This window comes from Malus domestica, chromosome 14 (assembly GCF_042453785.1).
Source record: "Malus domestica chromosome 14, GDT2T_hap1".
In the NCBI taxonomy this organism is placed as follows: Eukaryota; Viridiplantae; Streptophyta; class Magnoliopsida; order Rosales; family Rosaceae; genus Malus; species Malus domestica.
Window position 1 is genome coordinate 25231342 of NC_091674.1, and position 20692 is coordinate 25252033.

The following is a 20692-nucleotide window of genomic DNA, read 5'->3' on the forward strand; positions in this document are numbered from 1 at the left end:
CCAGTTAAGTTTCACATTAAATGTTACTTTTTCAAATTTGAAAAAAGTTAACTAAGGTTAGGTGAAAAGACACGTGACAGATGATTAGACGTATGGTAAGCATACATCATAGTTTATGGTGATGAACAAAAATGTTTCCATGAAAAAGGGACTATAATTCTTCCTATGGCTTTTAATTGAGTTGATTTTTCCTAAAAATAAACAAGCCCATTTGATTTGAAAGTTAACTAAAATACGATTTACGAGTTGCAGAAATATTGACATTTTCATATTTAAAAACAAACCGCTATTAGTTGATAATGGAAATTTTATTTAAACTCATGTTTTGTATTTCTACACTTGAAAATTTCAATGTGAAATTGTGAATAGTCTTTTCTACTCTATTATACATTACTGTTAAGGGCTAAGATTTATTTGAAATTAATATTAAATTCATTAATATATACCTTAACCTAATTGGGGCAAAGATCGCTCAACTTTAATCCAATTGAAGCAATGGTCTCTCAACTAAAAATATGTAACTGTTGGTCCCTTAACTCATGAAAACGTGCAAATGTGGTCATTTTTGCCGACTCAGTCAAAACTTCTGTCAAAGTGAGTTATGTTGGAAGAACCATTGCTATAATCAGGTTACAGTTGAGGGATTTCTCCAATTGTGTTAAGTTGATGGACATTTTCTCTAATTAGGTTAAAGTTGAGGGACCATTGCTATAATTTTCTCATTTATTTTCCATATTTACCCATTGATTTAGCTACACATGCATAACACGTGACTCATTTTAATGAAAATTCTAACGGGGTAGAAAAAAATGACCATAAATGTAGATTTTGATGCGTTAAGGACCATTGCTACTTTGGGTAACACTAGCGAGACCAAAATTTTAAACCAAATTTACAAACCAATAATGTGTCACCAGTAGAAAATACGCACGTTAATCAATCCGATTATTAACATCCACATTATTTAATTTACAAAATTTATTTAAAAATTTAGTGTCTCTAACATTATCCTTCCTCAAACGCGAGAGTGTTTGTGAAAATCAGCTCCCTTGAAACTAATGTTAATTAGTATTAACGAATCAAAATCCAACATCGTTTTATTTGATGGTCTCCTTTCGTACGTCGTACTTCCACTCTACGTCGTTGGCTTCATCTCACCGCAGCCCCTGCCTGGTGTTTTCAGACTCTCAGTCGGAATCGAATTCCATCGTCTCAGTTTTCACCGAACGCCTGATTCCGAAGAGACGGATTCCAAGGATTCGAATTCCCTGTTTTTTCGAGGTTAAAAACCCACCGCCGCCCCATTTTCCCCATTATTCCGGAATTACCCCTGCACCGTCGAAGAAGACCACGATTGCGTCCCCTTATTGAAGCCCTAACCCCGTCGAAGTATCTCCGGTACAATCCCCGATTTCGATCACAATGTAAGTACGGCGTTGTTTCGGGAATCATGAATTTTCTTGGCTGCCAAACAGAGGCGATCGTAGGATGCAGAGGTGTTTGTTTTTTAGCTGAAGTCAGTTTCTTTATGCAGGTCGCAGGAGGAGATTGCGAGGGAAGCAATAAAACACGCTCTGAAGGCTCTTCGGCGGCGGCATTTGGCGGAAGAAGGTGCTCATGCTCCAGCTTTCATCGCTCTTTCGAAGCCAATTCTTCATCAGGTAGTCTCTTAATTTCTAGCAAACTGCGATTTAGGGTTTTGATTTGGGGATTGTGTTTGAATTTGAATATTTGATCCCCGAGTTCTCAAGCAGAATAATTTTTGGTTTTCGATTGATGGAAGTGATTGATGTGATTAATATTTTGGGGAAGAATTTGATGCTTGGTTAACTTGCTGTGGCGTTTAGTTTCGGAGTTATCGGTTTCTCGTGTAGTTGGATGGATTATAGTTGTAGGCTTGTAGCTTCCTTTGGGTTTGAATTGTTTAGAACTTAGAGATCGAGTTATTTCTGATTGTCTTTGAAGGGCTCAGAATGGAAGGAGAAAGCGGAGAATCTGGAAATGGAACTTCAGCAGTGTTACAAAGCCCAATCTCGGCTGTCCGAGCAACTCGTGGTGGAAGTAGCGGAGTCCAGAACTTCAAAAGCTTCACTTCAAGAGAAAGAGGCAGCAGTGGCTAATCTTCAGAAGGAATTATCTGAACAAAGGTTGACTTTTTCATTACTAGTAATGGAAAAGCAGATGCTTTTTTAGATTTCAAGGCTCTGTATGACTGATTTGAATGAGTACATGTTGCAGGGATGAATGCTCTCAATTAGCGGCTGACTTGGAAGAGAAGGTTAAAGCTTTGGAATTGGTTGTGAGTGAGAACAAGGAAATAAGAGCGCAGCTAGAAGAAATGTCTATTCGAGCTAAGAACGCTGAGGCCGAAAATAAGGTGTTAATTGACCGCTGGATGTTGGAGAAGATGAAGGATGCAGAACGCCTTAACGAGGTAGTTTATATGTTTTATAATTAAACTCCTCAGGTTGTGGTTATCTTGGATAGTTTATTCAATAGTTCTAGATGTCACTGGGTTTAAGGTATGACGCAAGACATAGCTGTGCTGTCTCAAGGCTCTTGTTGATGTTGTCTTGCTGTAGGTTGTATCCTAAGCAGAATGCTTGGCCACTCCTCAACATATGTTGATTTGCATTTATGATTTCGTTCTTACGTTGGGTGACTTTGCCAGTTTGTGCTTAATTGCATACACATAATTTCTGCCACTTTCACAAGCGTTAGGTAAATGCTAGAAAAACCTAAATCGAAACGATGCTATATATTAATTCTTGCACTTAAATATTATTTAACTTAAAACATTTAGAAAGTATATGGGATACCCAGATAAGATTGGAAATCACATTTCAGTGGTTGCAAGCACTGCCTTGTTCTCCAGTAGGATTATGAATTACTTCATTTGTTGAAAGAGATATTTCTTTTGTACATTTTCTACCTGTTTTACATACGGGTATAGGTTTTAACCCATGTTTTCTTTATTAAATTTAGGCAAATGCACTCTATGAAGATATGATTGAGCGGCTGAGGGCCAGCGGTTTGGAGAAACTTGCTAGGCAGCAAGTAGATGGTGTTGTCCGCCAAAGTGAAGAAGGTGCTGAGTACTTTTTGGAGTCAACCATTCCCTCCACATGCAAGAATAGGATGCCTGCCCATGATGGTGGCTGCGCTTCCATATTATTTGAGTACAATTCAGGGAAATTGATTACTGGTGGACAGGATGGGTCCATCAAAATGTGGGATACAAATACTGGGTCACTAACTCGTACACTCTATGGTTGCATTGGTTCTGTTCTGGATCTCACGATTACTCATGATAATAGATCTATCATTGCAGCAAGCAGCTCTAACAAATTGTATGCCTGGGATGTTAACTCGGGGAGGGTTCGACATACTCTCACTGGCCACATGGATAAAGTGTGTGCAGTAGATGTCAGCAAATTCTCAAGCCGCCATGTTGTGAGTGCAGCTTATGATCGTACCATAAAAGTTTGGGATATGCAGAAAGGTTACTGCACCAACACAATCATGTTCCCAAAAAACTGCAATGCTCTGTCATTTAGCATGGATGGACAGACCATATGTTCTGGCCATGTTGATGGAAATCTTCGTTTGTGGGATATTGAGAAAGGAAAACTCCTCAGTGAAGTAGCTGCACACTCAAATGCTGTTACATCCATATCTTTGTCCCGAAATGGCAATGTTATACTGACCAGTGGGAGAGACAATGTCCATAATTTGTTTGACATGCGGTCTCTAGAAGTCTGTGGAACATTAAGAGCCACAGGAAACAGAGTAGCGTCGAATTGGAGTAGATCCTGTATCAGTCCAGATGACAATTACGTTGCTGCTGGATCTGCTGACGGTTGTGTGTATATTTGGTCAATATCGAAAGCTGACATTGTGAGCACTATGAAGGAGCACACTGCATCGGTCCTGTGTTGTTCATGGAGCGGGCATGGAAAACCTCTGGCTTCTGCGGACAAGAACGGAATCATCTGTACTTGGACGTGACAGATTTGGCCGATTCTTTTTACTCATGTTTCCACAAGACACTTATACATAATGTACACAAGTTCGATTAAATTTGGTGTAAATATTGATTCTTCTCGAATCGTAGCATCCCTGTATTCGTCTTTATTTCTCATCCAAATATCTTGACTAAATTTTATTCGTTGTTTTGGCCATAGTTGTTTCCTTGTGTTTTATTGTTAAAGCATGTCAAATTATCATTACATTTTGGGCTCGTTTGGAAGTATATTTAAAAGGGAGATTTAACGAAAAGCTCACGGTACTGTTCACTTTAACGAAAAACCACATTTTTACACTAAAAAGTCAAACCTGCTACTATTCACTTTACCCTTTATTTTGTCCTCATCATTAAAACTCAAAATTTTCAAACCCTTTTCATTAGTTTTCCTTATTTAAAATGATTGAAAGTGTTCATGGAGAAAATATTTTTGGGTTTCAAAAGCACTTAAAATGCTTTCTGCAAGAAGCACCAATTATGTGCTTCTTGTAGGAATGAAGCATTTTTTCATAATTCACATGCATTTTTATTAAGGATTGGTTCTAAAAATATTTTCACTAAAAACGCTTTTGGTCGTTTTGAAAGCATTTTGGATCGCAAAAGCACTCTAGTGCCTACTAGAGAAGCATCTACTTCGGGTTCTCTAGGCATTGTAGGAAGCACTTGTTCACAAGTGCTAATACTTAAAGTGATTCATGAAATGAAAGAAGTGTATAAAAAATGCTTCTTCAAAAAGCGCTTTTATGATCCAAGAGTACTTTTCCACCCCAAGTTGTTTTGGGAAAAATGGGCCTAATAGCATTTGTCAAGGTCCAACAAAAATACTTGCAGAGCCCTCTCGCTGCTCTGTAGTTGTATAAAGCAATTTTGGGGTTCGGATTCGACCCGTTTTCGAAAACCGAAATTATTGTCAGTGGGTCTCTACTCTCTCTCTCTCTCCATCTCACCTGAATCCTAAAACGTAGATTTGGACACAGAAAAGGAGAAGGCGAAGAAGATGGTGAAGGTCGCGACCTACTTCGCTATGACTTTGGGAGCTTTCGTGTTCTGGCAGTCCATGGATAAAGTCCACGTCTGGATCGCCCTGCATCAGGACGAAAAGGTACTCGCAAATCTCTTTTCGATTGATCTTATTGGGTTGTTTTCAACCTTTGTTCAAGACTTCGATTGAATTTCAGCTCCACAATCTCACAATTTAGATGGGTTCTCATTGAATTATTCAATTGGTCCTGAAAAATCTTATCTTTTGGAAATTGGCATGAAATTTGGGGGTTAGGTTTACAGGGAATGCAATGTTTGGTTACTGGGAATTGGGGACTTAATTGAATTTGGAAAATCTCTGTGATTGTTGTTATGATGCTACATTTGTGCGATCAAAGTGACACGCCTGTGTAGAATTCAACCTTTCATAAGTTATAGTCGTTTCGTATCGTGGGGTTTCATATTTGGAGATCTTTTGTGATAAATGCAATGTAGTTGTTATACTCCATTCTTATCCTAGGGAAGTATAAATGCAATGCTTGGTTACTGGAAATTGGGGATGTAATTCGCCTCGGCGTTTCACCCGTAATCATTGTTATTATGCTATATTTATGTGATCAGTCTCACTGCTGTGTAGAATTAAACCTTGTTTCATAAGCTATAGTCGTTTCTTTTCCTGGGATTTCTTATTTGGAGTTCTTCTTCCATGTTGAAGAGTTGGGTTGTGATGATCCTAATATGTTGCGTATTTTCATTTCTAGTTGTGTTACCTCTCTTTCGTTTGCCTGTGGTAGCTACGGGGTCCATATTACATTCCCATAATTTAGGTAGAAAGCACAAACTAGTGAAACCGAGGAACTAGTATTTTCGTACTGAACTACATGTTTAAAGGACAGCAAGAAGCTTTTTACCAAAAACTAAAAAAAAAAAGGATAGCAAGAAGCTTGGTTCAGAATCTGATTCAGTCTTGGTAGTAATTGTTGGCTGCTCATAGCATGGGCATAGATGAAAGCTATTCTGTTGTGCCTACCTTTTAAATGTGCCTTTTTTAGTCAACCTTCTTCGTGTGTTAGCCATTATGTTTTGATATTGATACCGTTTCCAAGTTTGGAATGATACTGATAGGGGTCTCCTTAATGTGGCAGCAAGAAAGACTCGAAAGGGAAATGGAGATTAAGAGGGTTAGAGAAGAGCTGCTGCAGCAGCAAGCCAAACAAAGGGAGACTCAAGCATGAGCGACTTAGATTTATCTTCTTGCACCTTCATATTCCGTTGTTTCCTCTACTTCTGATTTTATCTGAGCATTGCTCTGTTGAACACAATCACAATTCTGGAATAATTTAACTTGGCATTCACAGAATAGCTAAGTTCTGTCTTATCGATGACTTTACATAAGCTTTTGAAAATCATGTTGTGTTTTTCGTTGTTTACTTACACTTTGTGGCGCAGTTAGGAATGCATTATCTGAACATTGTTCATATATACCTTCATGGATAAATCTGTCACTTGCCGAAGCATTATCGTCATCAATGATTGTAGCAACTTATGTTGCATCTCTTCTGCCGACTTGGTTAACATGCGATCACCATATGCACTTCACATGTCTAACGGCATGAACTTCTCGGGCCATACTCATCGTGCGGTCATGTCATCGGGATTTTGAGCAGTTAGATTTAAGATGAGTTGCCGTTCTGGTGGTGATGTATAGATGACATGACCTATCCAAGCAGGTCAACAAGCTATTGAGCAGTTTCCATGTAACTGATACAAGTGAATCATATAGCCAGCAGCTTTTGGCTTCTGCGGCCAATAGCTTTTGGCTTCTGCTGCTAACAGCTTTTGGAATATTGTTCATCACAAAGATTTTTCTTTTCCCACTTAATCGACTTATATTTTCGTTTTCCTATTTGTTTACAAAAGGCACTAAAATTGAAGATGTACTTATAATTCTACTTTATCTCTTGCGACTCAAGCTCCCTGAGTTAGAGATTTTCATTCGGAAGCGTGCATAAATGTCACGTTTTCTTACAAGAAATGAGAATTGAAATTATTTTAATATTTGGTTTTTTCGCGTTTGTTAAACTTGAGTGCTGAAATCATTTAAATTCTTAACTTCTTTTGTTTACCTAGAGAATCGAAAAAAGTGTGGATTCTACCTTAAAATTTGTAATCACATACTTAAACAAATAATAATCAGATCAACAGGAGTTAAAGTTAATCTTATTCCTTATTTCCATTTTCGATTCATGATTATTCTAGTAAACATGCTAAAAATAAGATTATATCTATATATTTTTGTTTTTTTTGTCGAATTATTGGACTAATCATGAGATTTGTAAAATATGGTTGTGGGTCACATTAGGATAAAATCCATTAAAACGTTGTTACATGTCACATCGTTTGACGATTAAAATTTGAGAAATTCTTTAATCCACTTAACATTATTGAAGATTGTTTCTTATGATTTTTTTTTTTTTTGTTTTTAACAAACGATAAAAGAAAATTAGTGGATATCGAACTTGCACTAGAATGCATAAGTATCATTGCTTTCTGCCATTGCAGTAAAACATAATCTGTCTGAGCAAGTTTTGTTTCCAAAAAAGGGATGCAAATCGATAAAAGGCATCCCTCATTTTTCTTGATGAGAAAAGCCTCACTCACTTTCTCTACATGTAGAAGTGAATAGTTACCAACACACTACGCAAGTGTCAAGTAAAGTCCTACAAGCGATGTTTCACATTCTTTTGATTGCTTCGGCCTTTAAGGAATCAAGAGCATCATGTACGAGGTTTTTCTCTGGGTTTTCAAGATCTGGAACTCATTTGGGCGTGTCAAAATTTTGAAAGAAAATTGTTATTGACAGTTCAAAATTATCAGTATATATTATTCGAAGCGCAATCTTTCTTACGTTTTTCTTAACTATGAATTCATAATGAGATTTTTTTGCAGTGCCAATAGTTATTCTCAAAGATTCTAGTTCTATACAAAGTTGTTTCGCTAATAAAGTAAAGATTGGATGTCGCTAGACAAAACCATGATCCCCTCTCTCTCTCTCTCTCTCTCTCTCTCTCTCTCTCTCTCTCTCTCTCTCTCTCTCTCTCTCTCTCTCTCTCCATACATGGTGATGGTATAAATTGTTGGGCATGTAAATAAACCCAAATCCAAAAGCACATTGCTAACTGCTAAACAATACCTACTTTCTTGCTTCCTTTTCTATAAGTTCCATACCAAAATATGAACCCAAAACCCACTAATCCAATCCATTAATTGCTTCCACAAACGAACCAAATCCCACTTCCCACACAATCATCACCTCCCATATTTTCTCTCCATCATTAGAAGTTGTTCATCTCCACAAGGTACCCCATAACTGACTCTCTTTATTATCCTTGTTATCTTCTTCCATTTCATCACCACCATCCCTGTAATTTGTCATCCATTCTTTGATCCTCTATATAAGGCAGCGTCGGGGTCTTCGTGTTCTCATCCTGTGTCGAAACTTGAACCCCAAGCCGGTAGAAAAATGACTAAGTTTGTTTGGGTTGCGCTTGCTCTCTCGCTCGCTTTGGTGATTGGGGTTTCTGAGAGTTTTGATTACCATGAGAAGGACTTGGCCTCGGAGGAGAGCTTGTGGGACTTGTACGAGAGGTGGAGGAGCCATCACACGGTTTCCAGGAGCCTCAACGAGAAGCACAAGCGGTTCAATGTCTTTAAAGAGAATGTCAAGCATGTTCACAACACTAACAAAGGTAATAAGCCTTACAAGCTGAAGCTCAACAAGTTTGCTGACATGACCAACCATGAGTTCAGGAGTGTTTACGCTGGTTCGAAGGTTAAGCACCATAGAATGCTCCGAGGGCAGCACGCTGACACAGGCTTTCGGTATGCAAATGTTGAAAGTGTCCCACCGTCTGTTGATTGGAGAAGGAATGGTGCTGTCACTCCCATTAAGGATCAAGGCCAATGCGGTAAGCAAAAATTTGCTATCTGTTATAACCAAGTTTTCCCTTTTTGTTTCATTCTCTTTCTACAGAATGGTATCTGTATAGATTGTTTTAACTGTATTCGTTTGTTTTGATGATATAATCCAGGAAGTTGCTGGGCGTTTTCGACAGTTGCAGCTGTTGAGGGCATCAATCAAATTAAGACAAGGAAGCTGGTTTCGTTGTCTGAGCAAGAGCTCGTCGACTGTGACACGGAACAAAACCAAGGATGCAATGGAGGGCTAATGGAACTGGCAATGGAGTTCATCAAACAAAAGGGAGGCCTGACAACCGAAACTAATTACCCTTACCGAGCAGCAGATTCAACATGTAATGTTGCAAAGGTAATTTTGTTCTTATACATTTCAGGGATATATCTTTTATCCCTTTTCTGATGCCCCTTTGCTTATGAAAGTGAAATTTTAAGGATATAACCAATACTTTTTATGCAGGAAAACGCTCCGGTTGTGTCCATTGATGGCCATGAGAGTGTGCCTGCTAATGACGAGGATGCATTGCTCAAAGCAGCTGCAAACCAACCTATTGCTGTTGCCATCGATGCTGGAGGTTCCGATTTCCAATTCTACGACGAGGTAAAGTTTCTAAAGTTTCTATTAGTAATTTCTAAGTCGAGGGATCATATCTTAATCTGCTGGTCTATGGTTTTCAGGGGGTATTTGACGGGAAATGCGGCACAGAGCTTGATCACGGAGTGGCAGTTGTTGGCTACGGAACAACACTTGATGGAACCGAGTATTGGATAGTCAAGAACTCTTGGGGACCCGAGTGGGGAGAGAAGGGTTACATAAGGATGCAGCGCGGCGTCTCTGCTAAGGAGGGGATCTGTGGAATAGCTATGGAGGCTTCGTATCCCGTCAAGAACTCTTCGACAAACCCTAAAGCAGCAGTTACCTCAAATCCTAAGGATGAACTCTAAACAAAATCCAACCGTCAACTTTAACTTCTGCTGATGCTGCTTCTGTTATAAAAAAGTTGCATCCCTCATGACCTCATGGCCAAATAATGCCTCCTAGGTTTGAATTATTCATGCATTATCTAAGATCTGTAACTGGTCTGCTAAAAAGAAATAACATTGTCGATTTAATCTCCTCAAACCCGGAAACTCATACAAAAGAAGCTTTGATATATAAATGAAGAAAGTTGAGGGTTCATCATAAAACCAATTGGCAATATGGGAATAGTCCAACCTCTTATAAGCTCATGCAAGATCCCTCCTATTAATGTGAGACTCATTCTTAACACGCCCCACACATGAGAGGAATTTTCAAGCCTAATACTTGGACAACACACCCACTCGGACAACACAACGGCAGGTCCCTCATCACATTAATGTGAGACTGATTCTTGCCTCACACGTGTGAGAAATTTTCAAGCCTAACACACGCACCCACTTGGACAACACAACAGTAAGTCCCTCCTCCCATTAATGTGAGACTCATTCTGGAAATTTTCAAGCTTAACACTTGAACAACACAACGGCAACACGTCCCCACACATGTGGGAAATTTTCAAGCTTAACAAGTGGACAACACAATGAGGTGATGTGGAGCGAGTGTAGCCGTTTGGCTTCACACGTAGGATAACCTGCTTTGATACCATGAAGGATGCTGGGATTACACCATAAAACTAATTGGCAATATAAGAAGTAGTACAACCTCTTATAAACCCATGTAAGATCCTTCATCTCATCAATGTAGGACCTATTCTCAACAATATATACATGACGCCAAATATACATAAGCGATATAAGTACACAAAAATCAAACCCTTAACTCTTGAATCCCAATCGATGCCACAGTGTTTCATTACTACATTTCTGGTTCGACTTCGAACCTCATTTATTTAGAATCCGCAAGATATTGACGCATCATATGTTATCGTCGGTGACTACGAGTCAGTAAGATTTTCAATCATACCGCATCAAATGCATGCAGAACTTATCAACCGTAGCATCTGATGGGATCAGTGCAACCCTTTTCGGTAGATTGTTTGTTGCCCCTGCGTCCTCCTTTTTCGAGATATTGCTGGTGGTACTCCTCTGCCCCGTAAAACTTCTTCGCCGGGAGGATCTCTGTCACCACCTCCGTATCCTTCAACTCCGCCTGCTTTGCTTCCTTTGATTCCTCGGCCAGACGAGCCTGGTTTTCACTGTAGTAGTAGATTCCGGATCGGTATTGTGTACCAACATCTCCTCCCTCATCCATAACACAAAATTTATTTAATAAATAACAATCATGAACCAATTGTTAACCCAAAATGTAGTACAACTCGAGCCCATCTCGATTACATAATTATTTGAGAAACGTACACAAACAATACCGGTTATAAACCAAGGTATACTCTTTACCAACAGAAGAAACCAAACTCGGTATTTAGGTTGTAACAGTTAATATTTTTCAACTAAATTACAAGCTCCATGTCAAGTACTCAAGGTCATTTCAGTTCTGTTTTCGATCAAAAGTTCGTAACTAATTTTATTTGCCCTCACCTACCTAATTTTTCCCCAAAAAAACACAAGCTTTGCTGAAATTTAGCAATCGCCAAGTCATTGTGGCAGTAACATAAAATAAAATAAATAATAAATAATAAATAAGGTTGTTTTTATGGCCAAAGAACCAAAAGAAAAAAGAAAAGAAAATGATAAGCACAAAAGTACAACTCCATGCGTCAAAAAGTAGAAGGCGCGGGAGAAAAAACACACAATGATCAGGCCACAAAATCAACGGCCCATAAAAGTCAAAAATCAATTACCTGGCGATTGAGGGTCGTTGGATCATGACGATCCCAAAACACAGAGAGTAGATCCGTATAGGAGCAGACTTCCGGGTCAAATTGGACCCGAACCACCTCCGAGTGGTTCGTGGTTCCGGAGCAGACCAATTTGTAATTCGGATTGTCCACGTGGCCCTGGGAGTACCCGACCTCGGTCTTCACCACCCCGACCACTCGCTGGAACCTCAGCTCCGCTCCCCAGAAGCACCCCGATCCGAATTGGGCGAACTCGTGACCCTGATTTTCCGGAGCGTCCGAGTCCGGGCCCAAAGCCGGGTTGTTGACGGCGGAGTTACCGGAAGCGGCGGCCATTGTTCTCGCTGAATAATTTCCTTTTTGTGAATTTGTGGGAAGAGTGGTAGTTATGCAGCGCTGCTGAAGGCAACGGCTTACAACGATATGTCGGTTTCAAGTTCAGAATCACTTTGCTAAAAGCGTAAAACTATATGTTAATGTCATGTATCATGTGTCTTCTGATAAAATGATATTAGTACAGAAAGCGAAACATGGGTGGACGTGCCGGAGTGGTTATCGGGCATGACTAGAAATCATGTGGGCTCTGCCCGCGCAGGTTCGAATCCTGCCGTCCACGTTTTTTCACTTCCAATTTCCAAATTATTTATTATTTTTTGGACAAATTATATAAAATTATCTCAACTATCAATTCTTTTGTGGGGCACTTTGATCCAGGTCCAAAAAATTTAGCTGTTTTTCAATTGGATCCAATTTTATTTTATTTTCTATTACACCTGTTTTGCCCCTTGAAATTAATTTTTTTTTTTAATTCTTTAAATTTGAATCTTCAAATACCTTTATCTACCTGTTTTCTAATTAAAAACACATTATTACAAATCTTATAAGTTTATGAAAAACTAAAAGAAACATTGCCAAAGATAGATAAAAAATAAAATATAAAGTTTGTGATGTAGGTAGAATCTATGATAGAGGTAGACTATGAACAAAAACCTATTGTATAGATAGATAATACAAAATAATTTGTGATACAAATAGATTATGAACAAATAATCTGTGATACAGATAGATAATACACAATAACTTGTGATACAAAATAATGCAGGAAGAGAAAGATATTGTGAGGGAGAAACAAGAAAAGAGAAATGAACAGTTTGGGGAAGGAGAAGAAAAAAAAGGAGATTTTAATCCCTAATCCTATAATTAAGGATAAGATTAACATTAATCACAAACTTAAAAAAAATTAATTACTTAATTGGTCAATTTATGGGTAAATTTGGTAAGAGAACACAAATAAGCTTATGTGGACAATGAATCACTGGACCAAACCCAAAAATTAAACAAAATTGGACTATAACTAATAATGGCTCATAAAATTAGACTCATATTAAATTTCCCCTTCTTTTGTTAAATGCTAACGTGGTTTGAGGCGGGACTCATTTTTTATTAAAATATTAATTTACAAAAAAAAAAAAACCCGAACACCATCTTCCCCCCCTCCCCTTCCCTGCAACCCACCCCTTTCTTCCCCCTCCGGTTTTCCCCAAACCCACCCATCCGCCACCTCCTCCGCACTCATCCTCCATCTCCTCGTACCCACCCTCTGCACCCTAAACACTATCTTCCCCGACCCCCCTTCACTGCAACCCATATCACGTCTTCCCCATACCCACCCCTTTCTTCCCCTTCCTGTCTTCCCTAGACCCACCCTCTCACCACTCCAGCCTCATCAACCTCCTCGGTGCCTCCCTCTCCGGGAGCTACATCTACCTCGTCGTAACCCAGGTGCGGTTACGTGGCGCCGAAGTTTCAGGAGCAAGGTAAGGAAAACGGGGTGGGCCCGGAGAAGAAGACGAGAATAAGGATGGGGAGGTCGAGGGTAGGCGACGGCGAGTGCTTGCAGAGGAGGGTGCAATTAGGGTTTGAGGATTTGGGTTTGGGGGTTGGATAGGAGGAGGAAGATGACGTGGGTGTGAGTGGTTTTGGATTTGGGTTGCAGGGAAGGGGGGTTGGGGAAGATGGTGTTTGGGTTTTTTTTTTCTTATTTTTTGGGTAAATTATTATTTTAATAATATTTTATTAAATTTTTAGAAAATGGGCCCTGCCTCAAGCCAGCCAGCATTTAACAAAGGAATTGATAGACAACTGACGGAAGGTATGACATTGCAACAAATTTGAAGATAGGGTATGACATTGAAACTTTTTAAGGACGATGTATGAAATTGTTAATGGCCTAATAATTGAGGTAGTTTTATGTAATTTACCCTAAAAATTTTCTAGAAAAGTTGTTGTTAATGCATAAAACCAGAGGAGTCTTGGAACAACATAAATCCGACCGTGAATTTGCAAGAAAGTAAATAACATAAGATGTATCGTGGTTCACTCCAATATTTGGGCTACATCCACACTAATTATTGTATTTCTATGAGAGGATTGAGGATGAGAGAGCCTCTGTAATGAATATGAAAGGCTTTGAGAGGGTGAGGGGATAGGCCTAAGAATTGGCCTCTCTTAATGAGGAGAGTGAGAGGTCCTTTTATAGAATAAGGGCTCCTCACTTATTACATATTTGCCCCTTCCTTTATTACATAATTACATTTGAGTCACTCGAGTATTTATACGAGATCTAAATACGGAGACCCTAAGTATGGTACAAATAGTAGTCCCCTAAGTCTCTAGCCAACCAAGTCTTCAATCAAAAGAGTCTTTTGGCTGGAGACTTGAAATTCAGTCTATGTGTGGGTCGAAGTAACTAGATGTCATTTATAACTGATACTCGATATGAGGCGGTGCCCAATCTAAAATGATGCTCAACTAGAAGTAGCACATGTTGCGAGGCTGCTCGGTTTGTGGCTTATGTTGATTTGGTTGGCTCGGCTTGTGGGGTTGAAGGTGAGGGAGTCCCTTTTATAAAATAAGGGCTCGCTTCTCAATACATAAGTGATGGCCTAAGAGTGATGCTCGCAGCGAGGCGGTTGCTCAGCAGGTGGCGATGCTCTCTAATGATGGTAAGGGAGTCCTTTTTTATAGAATAAGGGCTCGCTCCTCAATACATAAGTGATGGGTTAGGAGTGATGCTCTCGGCGAGGTGGTTGCTTAGCAGACGGCGATGCTCTCTAATGATGGTGAGGGAGTCCCTTTTATAGAATAAGGGCTCGCTCCTTAATACATAAGTGATGCTCGCGGCGAGGCGGTTGCTCAGCTGGCGGCGATGCTCTCTAATGAAGGTGAGGGAGTCCCTTTTATAAAATAAGGGATTGCTCCTCAGTACATGAATAATGGGTACTCTCTAATGAAAGTGAGGGAGTCCATTTTATAGAATAAAGGCTCGCTCCTCAATACATGAATAATGAGCTAAGTCCCCCAAGTATTTTTCATGATGCCCAGTTGAAGCCCAATATATGGTACATAATGTAGTCTCCCAAGTCTTTGGTCAATAGAGTCTGTTGGCTGGAGACTTCAAATCGAATCCATGTATGGGCCGAAGCTAGAGCTTTGTAGGTGAAGCTTTGCAAGTGAAACTTTGAAGCTAGAGCTCTGTAAATGAAGCTTTTGAAGTTAGATTGACATGAGTGATGCTCATGAATGTTTATGTTGATTGACATAAGTGATGCTCATGGATGTTGACATGAGTGATGCTCATGGATGTTGACATCAGTGATGCTCATGAATGTTGACATAAGTGATGCTCATGAATGTTTATGTATGAATGACATCAGTGATGCTCATGTATAATTTTGGAGTACTGGGCGTACTTTTGATCACTTAGTGGGTGATAATAGCGGCAGGTTACCAAATAATTTTGGAGTACTGGGCGTACTTTTGATCACCTAGTTGGTGATAATAGCGGTAGGTTGCCAAATAATTTTGGAGTACTGGCGTACTTTTGATCACCTGGTTGGTGATAATAGCGGCAGGCTGCCGAATAATTTTTTATAGTACTGGGCGTACTTTTGATCACCTGGTTGGTGGTAATAGCGGCAGGCTGCCGAATAATTTTTTGTAGTACTGTACGTACTTTTGATCACCTGGTTGGTAATAATAGAGGGGCTGACTGTTTTGGGCATATGGGTCTTCTCCCTCCACATAACATTCCAACCCATTACTTTGGGCTTGCCTTTTTTTTTTTTATTACCCTCTGATAGGGTTATACAGATATCTCCGAAAGATACGAAAAATAAATTACATCATTCAAAAATAAACCTGACCATCTGCTTAATGAGTCACGCTTATAATTCCCTTTTCTGCATGCCATCACCACCGCAATTATGTCTGCTTCTTTTTATCCTCTTTTGTTTTCTGCTTTTGCTTTTACTTTATGCTTTTCCTTTCTGCTTTTCTTGATCTCCCCGCTCTAATAGAACTCACTTCCTTTTACTCATCCCCAATGCATAAAAGATTCCACAATGATAAAAATATTCGAAAGACCTTTGGCATCAGCTGTTGTAGACATTATGATCAGTATTCAGGCTCCTTTCATGAGCTTCATCAACTATTATGCAGGAAATACCAGACATCTTTTTCCTTTTTCTCTACCTACATACCTTTTTTTCCTTTTTCTTTGTTTTTCTTTATTTTTATCTTCTTCCTTTTGGCATATGGCAGACAACACAAAACGAGAATAATAATAGAAATATTGTAAGAAAACTTATATTCTTCCTGTTTTCCACTAGTGCTCGTAGTATTCGCAGGAGATGGATCTGGTTTGTGAAGTGGTTTGTGAATGTGATGACTTCGGCGCCGGAGAATGCGAGGTAGGAGTGATCATTTGGTGAGCTCGACCGCGATTGAGGCAGCGGGTAAGGAGAAGATTCATCGCAGATTCACAGCTTTACCAAGATCATCAGGATCAGCGTGTACTACGACTGCTCGCCCAAGAATGGAATCAGGTCTGCTCAGTGAAATTTGCCAGTCCTAGAGAGAAACCTCAGCAACTTTATCTGGGCCTGTAACAATGTTACCCAAATCGCTAGCGTGACGCTCCTTATCTGAGGGAGCTCCATGCTCCTTCTTCAGTGGATTAAAATGAGGTCCAGTGGAATTGCAACCATTGGAGGTATCACCAAGAGCATGGATATGGAAACCATGAAGGCCAGGAGAGAGGCCACTAATCTTTCCCTATATGTGTGTAGGAATCGACAACTACATCGTCATAAGCAGCAATGAAAAGTCAGATCGATCAGAATGTTTAGAAGAAGAAGACGACGCAGTTTCCAGAGCTCCGCCGCTGAACAAGTTTCCGGGAAAGCGCCATCGAAATTGGAAGGGATGCGGGAGCCGAAGCCGTAAGCAAGCCTAACTTTTGGTTTCTTGATGTTCCTGGGAGATTGATTCGCCGCCGTTTGGTTTCTGTTGGAGAAGGTACCGGCGTCCTTGCCCCGCTTCCATTCTCTGCGCTCGATGGCGTCGTCGGTAATGGACCAGGGCGAGGATTGCTGTACTTTCGGGAACGACGAGGTTGACGAAGAGATCGATCCAAAAACCTTGTTTGCGCGAACTCTGAAGTTGTCGCTCATCGATTGTTGTCTAAAGATTCGATTGCGTGTGTGCTGCTGTCTGGAAGGCAGAAGCCTAGCAGCCTAGTTTTCAATCTCTTGTTGCAGCTTAGAATTTTACCACCTGGCTTTAACCATTCGTAGAAGGGTCAGAATAATGCAGGCTTGTCTTGAATGTGTAAAATGGTGTCGCGGCTCAACATCAAAGTTTGAGGCCATATAGAAGTCACCTCCTGCGAGATGGCTATGGATATGTTTGGATTTTCAGGTAATCATTTAGGCTATTTAGTTGAAATGGAGGATGAATAATTGAATCAGAAATGAGTGGGATGAAGAGTGTATGGGTTTTGCAGTGACTGTGTTCTTAGGTTTCTGCAAATTCATGGTGGTGAGATGAAAAAATGAAAGAGAACCGACATAGCTTTTCATGTCGATTCCCACAGACAGCGCCAAATGTTGATGCATAAAACCGGAGGGGTCTTGGAACAACGTAAATCCGACTGTGAATCTGCAAGAAAGTAAATAACACAAGATGTATCGTGATTCACCCCAATGTTTGGGCTATATCCATACTGATTATTGTATTTCTCTGAGAAGATTGAGGATGAGAGAGCCTCTGTAATGAATATGAGAGGCTTTGAGAGGGTGAGGGGATAGGCCTAAGAATTGGCCTAAGAATTGGCCTTTCTTAATGAGGAGAGTGATGGGTATTTTTATAAAATAAGGGCTTCTCACTTATTACATTTGAGTCCCCCGAGTATTTATACGAGATCTAAATACAGAGGCCCTAAGTATGGTACAAACAGTTGTCATTTTTTAACACCATCAGTAAAATCGAGTTTGAAGCAACTAAGGTGGTTGTTTTTTTTGGTGAACAAGCAACGAAGGTTGTTTGATGATGTTTTTCTTATATAACTATATAGGCTTAGATCACTTAGTATTATGGTCTGGTGATATTCTTTTTCACTTGTCGTAGTTGACGAATTCGATATCAAATTAGGTTGTTCATTGTGTAGTTGTTTGGACCCAAAATTACACCATTGGCCCGAGTAATCGAGGTCGTTGGGTGAGCATACTTCCACACCGTCGATGAAAAAGTAAAGATAATTTTATTAAAAGATAACATTATGGTTTTTATCATAATTATCTTTTAATAATGATTTATCTTTACATTTTCTTATAAAAATAATATATCTCCAAGCTAGGAATCAACGGCACAATTCAAATTAATATGGATGTTTGGATGTGGATGTGCGGCACAATTCAAAATGAATTTAAAATTCATTTAGTTGGGGTCAGGATGCATGCAACAATAAAGATGATGGTTTTAGGTGACGGATGAGACAGGAAGTCTAGGAAAGCTAGGCTTTTGGTGATGATGTGATTCCTAGATAGGTTTTTCAGTTTGTTAGAAAAGTCATAGATGACAAACGGATTAGTTTTCCTCCTAGAGTTTAAGTCGCAGTTGAACACCATCAGCCAAGCAAATATCAACCCAGAGTCCATTCGAGATAGAAATACGTCTCATTAAACACGTGGTCTCATCATGAAACACTGTTTGGCTTTGCATAGGCACAGGATAAAGATGCACGCGGATTATACTAAAGAAATTAGGATTTGATCGAAAGCTTGAACGATGGAAGAATTTTAGTAGCATGGTGGAGCTTTAGAACTTATCAACCGTGTACTCATCCCTATAAATACAAGAAACCATGCAACACAAAAGCCTCCTCCAATTCAACACACAAACTGCCCTATGCAAATTCTCGCTCTACGCGAAACCTCTCAACAACCTTGAGATTTTTATTTTCTTTTTCGCCGACACATCTTCAGTTTGGATAAACAGCACTGTGAAGGCAACCGGTGAACATCTTCAGTTTGGATAAACAACACTGTTGTCGTAGAATCAGCCGACCATGAAGCACCTTCAATTTGGATAAACAGCATTGCAACAGGGTCGACTGGTTATCTATCCAAGTTTCGGTTTAGAAGGATTTTCAAATCCTTATTGGCAGAGGTCATCTCATTATCCTTCTCGGCCAAGTGAGGTGTTACAAGTTACTACATTCGGCACATTGAAAGCTGAATTTGATATTGAACTTCGCAAAACTAGCAACCTTGTCTTCAGGCTCTAGAACACGAAGGCCGAGACGTGTTCCTTCCTTGACCGCAGTCGCGTGATTCAGAAGTCAGCAGCGCACCCAACGCAACATCAACAAATTTTACTCACTGGCCAAGCTCGGCCATCGAGTTGGCACACCCCGCACATAACCGAATGATGTAGTTAGCTTATTAATTACTTACCTTGCGCGCCACATAGGCTTGATAGTTTTTAGGGTCAACAATAGTTTAGTCGAATTCCCCTCCCATTAGCGTAAAGTATATTGTTATATTAAATATATATATATATATATATATATATATATAGAGAGAGAGAGAGAGAGAGAGAGAGAGAGAGAGAGAGAGAGAGAGGCTTATTGTTTGGTTGAATGGAGAATCTGGAAATGGATTTGTTTTTGGGCTTCTCATTTCGGTGCATTTTATCAGGTAAAGTAAGATCCATGAGCGTTAGAAACGGATCCGCCAAGAAAGGCCCAAGTACTAAATAAGATGAGCTAGTGGGGGGGGGGGGCGAACTAATAAGAAGGACAAAACTCAATACCACATCGACCAGACCCGGCTTTTTAGAAAGCTTCTATGTGGTACCAACAAGAAGATTTGTCTGTCGCATCTAGGAGATTTGATAAAATTGTACAAGAATGAAACACATTAATTGAGAAAAGGTCCAAAATGTTTTTTGCCCCGCTAATCCAGTAGATACCGAGGAGGATATTTCCAGTGTCCAACCCTATCCATATGCAGAAGACAATGTGATCGGAGGAGATTCATTGAATTTTTCCTCTTACAAGGACATCAAATTAGCCCCAAATGAAGCCGAACACCTTTTTGAGGTCAAGATCTTCCTACTACATTTAAAGTTTTTATCCATCACTCTCCACACTGCATTTAAAGTTCTTTTACCATTTTCCTGACATTAGAACGATAAAAAAGATTAGCATGATCGCTACGCAAGTCTCTTTTTCTAGTTCTCCAACATTAGGGTCTCTAAGTCATGATGCTGTTAGGGTCACACTCTGATCACTAAAGTATTGAGAGGGCTTTTGAATATTTGAGAGTATCAAATTTCCAACGAGAGTGGAGAGAGCATGAGAAGATTCCTTGTTGCATAAGTGCTTACCTCAACTTTTTTGTCACCGCTATTTTAGACATGCATGATGGAACCAATGATGGGATTTGTTCGGCCTGCATTCGCAGATCAAATTAACATTCCTAAACATGATTTTTATTGACCCACATGCCAATTAGAAAGTGTTTAAACAAATGCTTAACAAGGCAAGAGTAACATAATATGTGTTTGATAATAATCATCGCGTTATTAGGGG

General features: G+C 39.7%; 4 protein-coding genes and 1 non-coding gene across 5 annotated transcripts; 4 read left to right on the forward strand and 1 right to left on the reverse strand.

Annotated features, from left to right (window-relative positions):
• The first annotated feature begins 1067 nt into the window (after positions 1 to 1067).
• LOC103455055 (autophagy-related protein 16-like) lies at positions 1068 to 4181 on the forward strand. The gene is made up of 5 exons (XM_008394651.4): positions 1068 to 1424; positions 1535 to 1661; positions 1966 to 2147; positions 2239 to 2434; positions 2986 to 4181. Coding segments are annotated over exons 1-5 (1530 nt in total). The 5' UTR covers positions 1068 to 1422; the 3' UTR covers positions 4009 to 4181.
• A 728-nt stretch (positions 4182 to 4909) lies between these two features.
• Positions 4910 to 6411, forward strand: LOC103455056 (uncharacterized). The gene is made up of 2 exons (XM_017337217.3): positions 4910 to 5126; positions 6151 to 6411. Exons 1-2 carry the CDS (start codon positions 5022 to 5024, stop codon positions 6238 to 6240), a joined length of 195 nt encoding a protein of 64 aa, XP_017192706.1. The 5' UTR covers positions 4910 to 5021; the 3' UTR covers positions 6241 to 6411.
• A 2018-nt stretch (positions 6412 to 8429) lies between these two features.
• LOC103455057 (vignain-like) lies at positions 8430 to 10103 on the forward strand. The gene is made up of 4 exons (XM_008394652.4): positions 8430 to 8973; positions 9097 to 9332; positions 9441 to 9581; positions 9659 to 10103. Exons 1-4 carry the CDS (start codon positions 8529 to 8531, stop codon positions 9923 to 9925), a joined length of 1089 nt encoding a protein of 362 aa, XP_008392874.3. The 5' UTR covers positions 8430 to 8528; the 3' UTR covers positions 9926 to 10103.
• Positions 10104 to 10759: 656 nt separating this feature from the next.
• LOC103455058 (peptide methionine sulfoxide reductase-like) lies at positions 10760 to 12278 on the reverse strand. The gene is made up of 2 exons (XM_008394653.4): positions 11761 to 12278; positions 10760 to 11204 (listed from the first exon to the last, which is right to left on the reverse strand). The coding sequence occupies exons 1-2, from the start codon at positions 12091 to 12093 to the stop codon at positions 10950 to 10952; spliced, it is 588 nt and encodes a 195-aa protein (XP_008392875.3). The 5' UTR covers positions 12094 to 12278; the 3' UTR covers positions 10760 to 10949.
• Positions 12279 to 12291: 13 nt separating this feature from the next.
• On the forward strand, positions 12292 to 12373 carry TRNAS-AGA (transfer RNA serine (anticodon AGA)). The gene has a single exon. It is a non-coding gene; the product is annotated as a tRNA-Ser (tRNA).
• The last annotated feature ends 8319 nt before the right edge of the window (positions 12374 to 20692 follow it).

What these genes read in the sequence shown, in the direction of transcription:
- LOC103455056 (XM_017337217.3), top strand. Translation starts at nt 5,022, where the DNA reads ATGGTGAAGGTCGCGACCTACTTCGCTATGACTTTGGGAGCTTTCGTG. An exon ending in CCCTGCATCAGGACGAAAAG is followed by an intron (nt 5,127 to 6,150) that starts GTACTCGCAAAT and finishes TTAATGTGGCAG; the next exon opens with CAAGAAAGACTCGAAAGGGA.
- LOC103455058 (XM_008394653.4), bottom strand. Translation starts at nt 12,093, where the DNA reads ATGGCCGCCGCTTCCGGTAACTCCGCCGTCAACAACCCGGCTTTGGGC. An exon ending in CAACGACCCTCAATCGCCAG is followed by an intron (nt 11,205 to 11,760) that starts GTAATTGATTTT and finishes GTTATGGATGAG; the next exon opens with GGAGGAGATGTTGGTACACA.
- LOC103455055 (XM_008394651.4), top strand. An exon ending in AAGGAATTATCTGAACAAAG is followed by an intron (nt 2,148 to 2,238) that starts GTTGACTTTTTC and finishes TACATGTTGCAG; the next exon opens with GGATGAATGCTCTCAATTAG. An exon ending in ATGCAGAACGCCTTAACGAG is followed by an intron (nt 2,435 to 2,985) that starts GTAGTTTATATG and finishes TATTAAATTTAG; the next exon opens with GCAAATGCACTCTATGAAGA.
- LOC103455057 (XM_008394652.4), top strand. Translation starts at nt 8,529, where the DNA reads ATGACTAAGTTTGTTTGGGTTGCGCTTGCTCTCTCGCTCGCTTTGGTG. An exon ending in TAAGGATCAAGGCCAATGCG is followed by an intron (nt 8,974 to 9,096) that starts GTAAGCAAAAAT and finishes GATATAATCCAG; the next exon opens with GAAGTTGCTGGGCGTTTTCG. An exon ending in CAACATGTAATGTTGCAAAG is followed by an intron (nt 9,333 to 9,440) that starts GTAATTTTGTTC and finishes CTTTTTATGCAG; the next exon opens with GAAAACGCTCCGGTTGTGTC.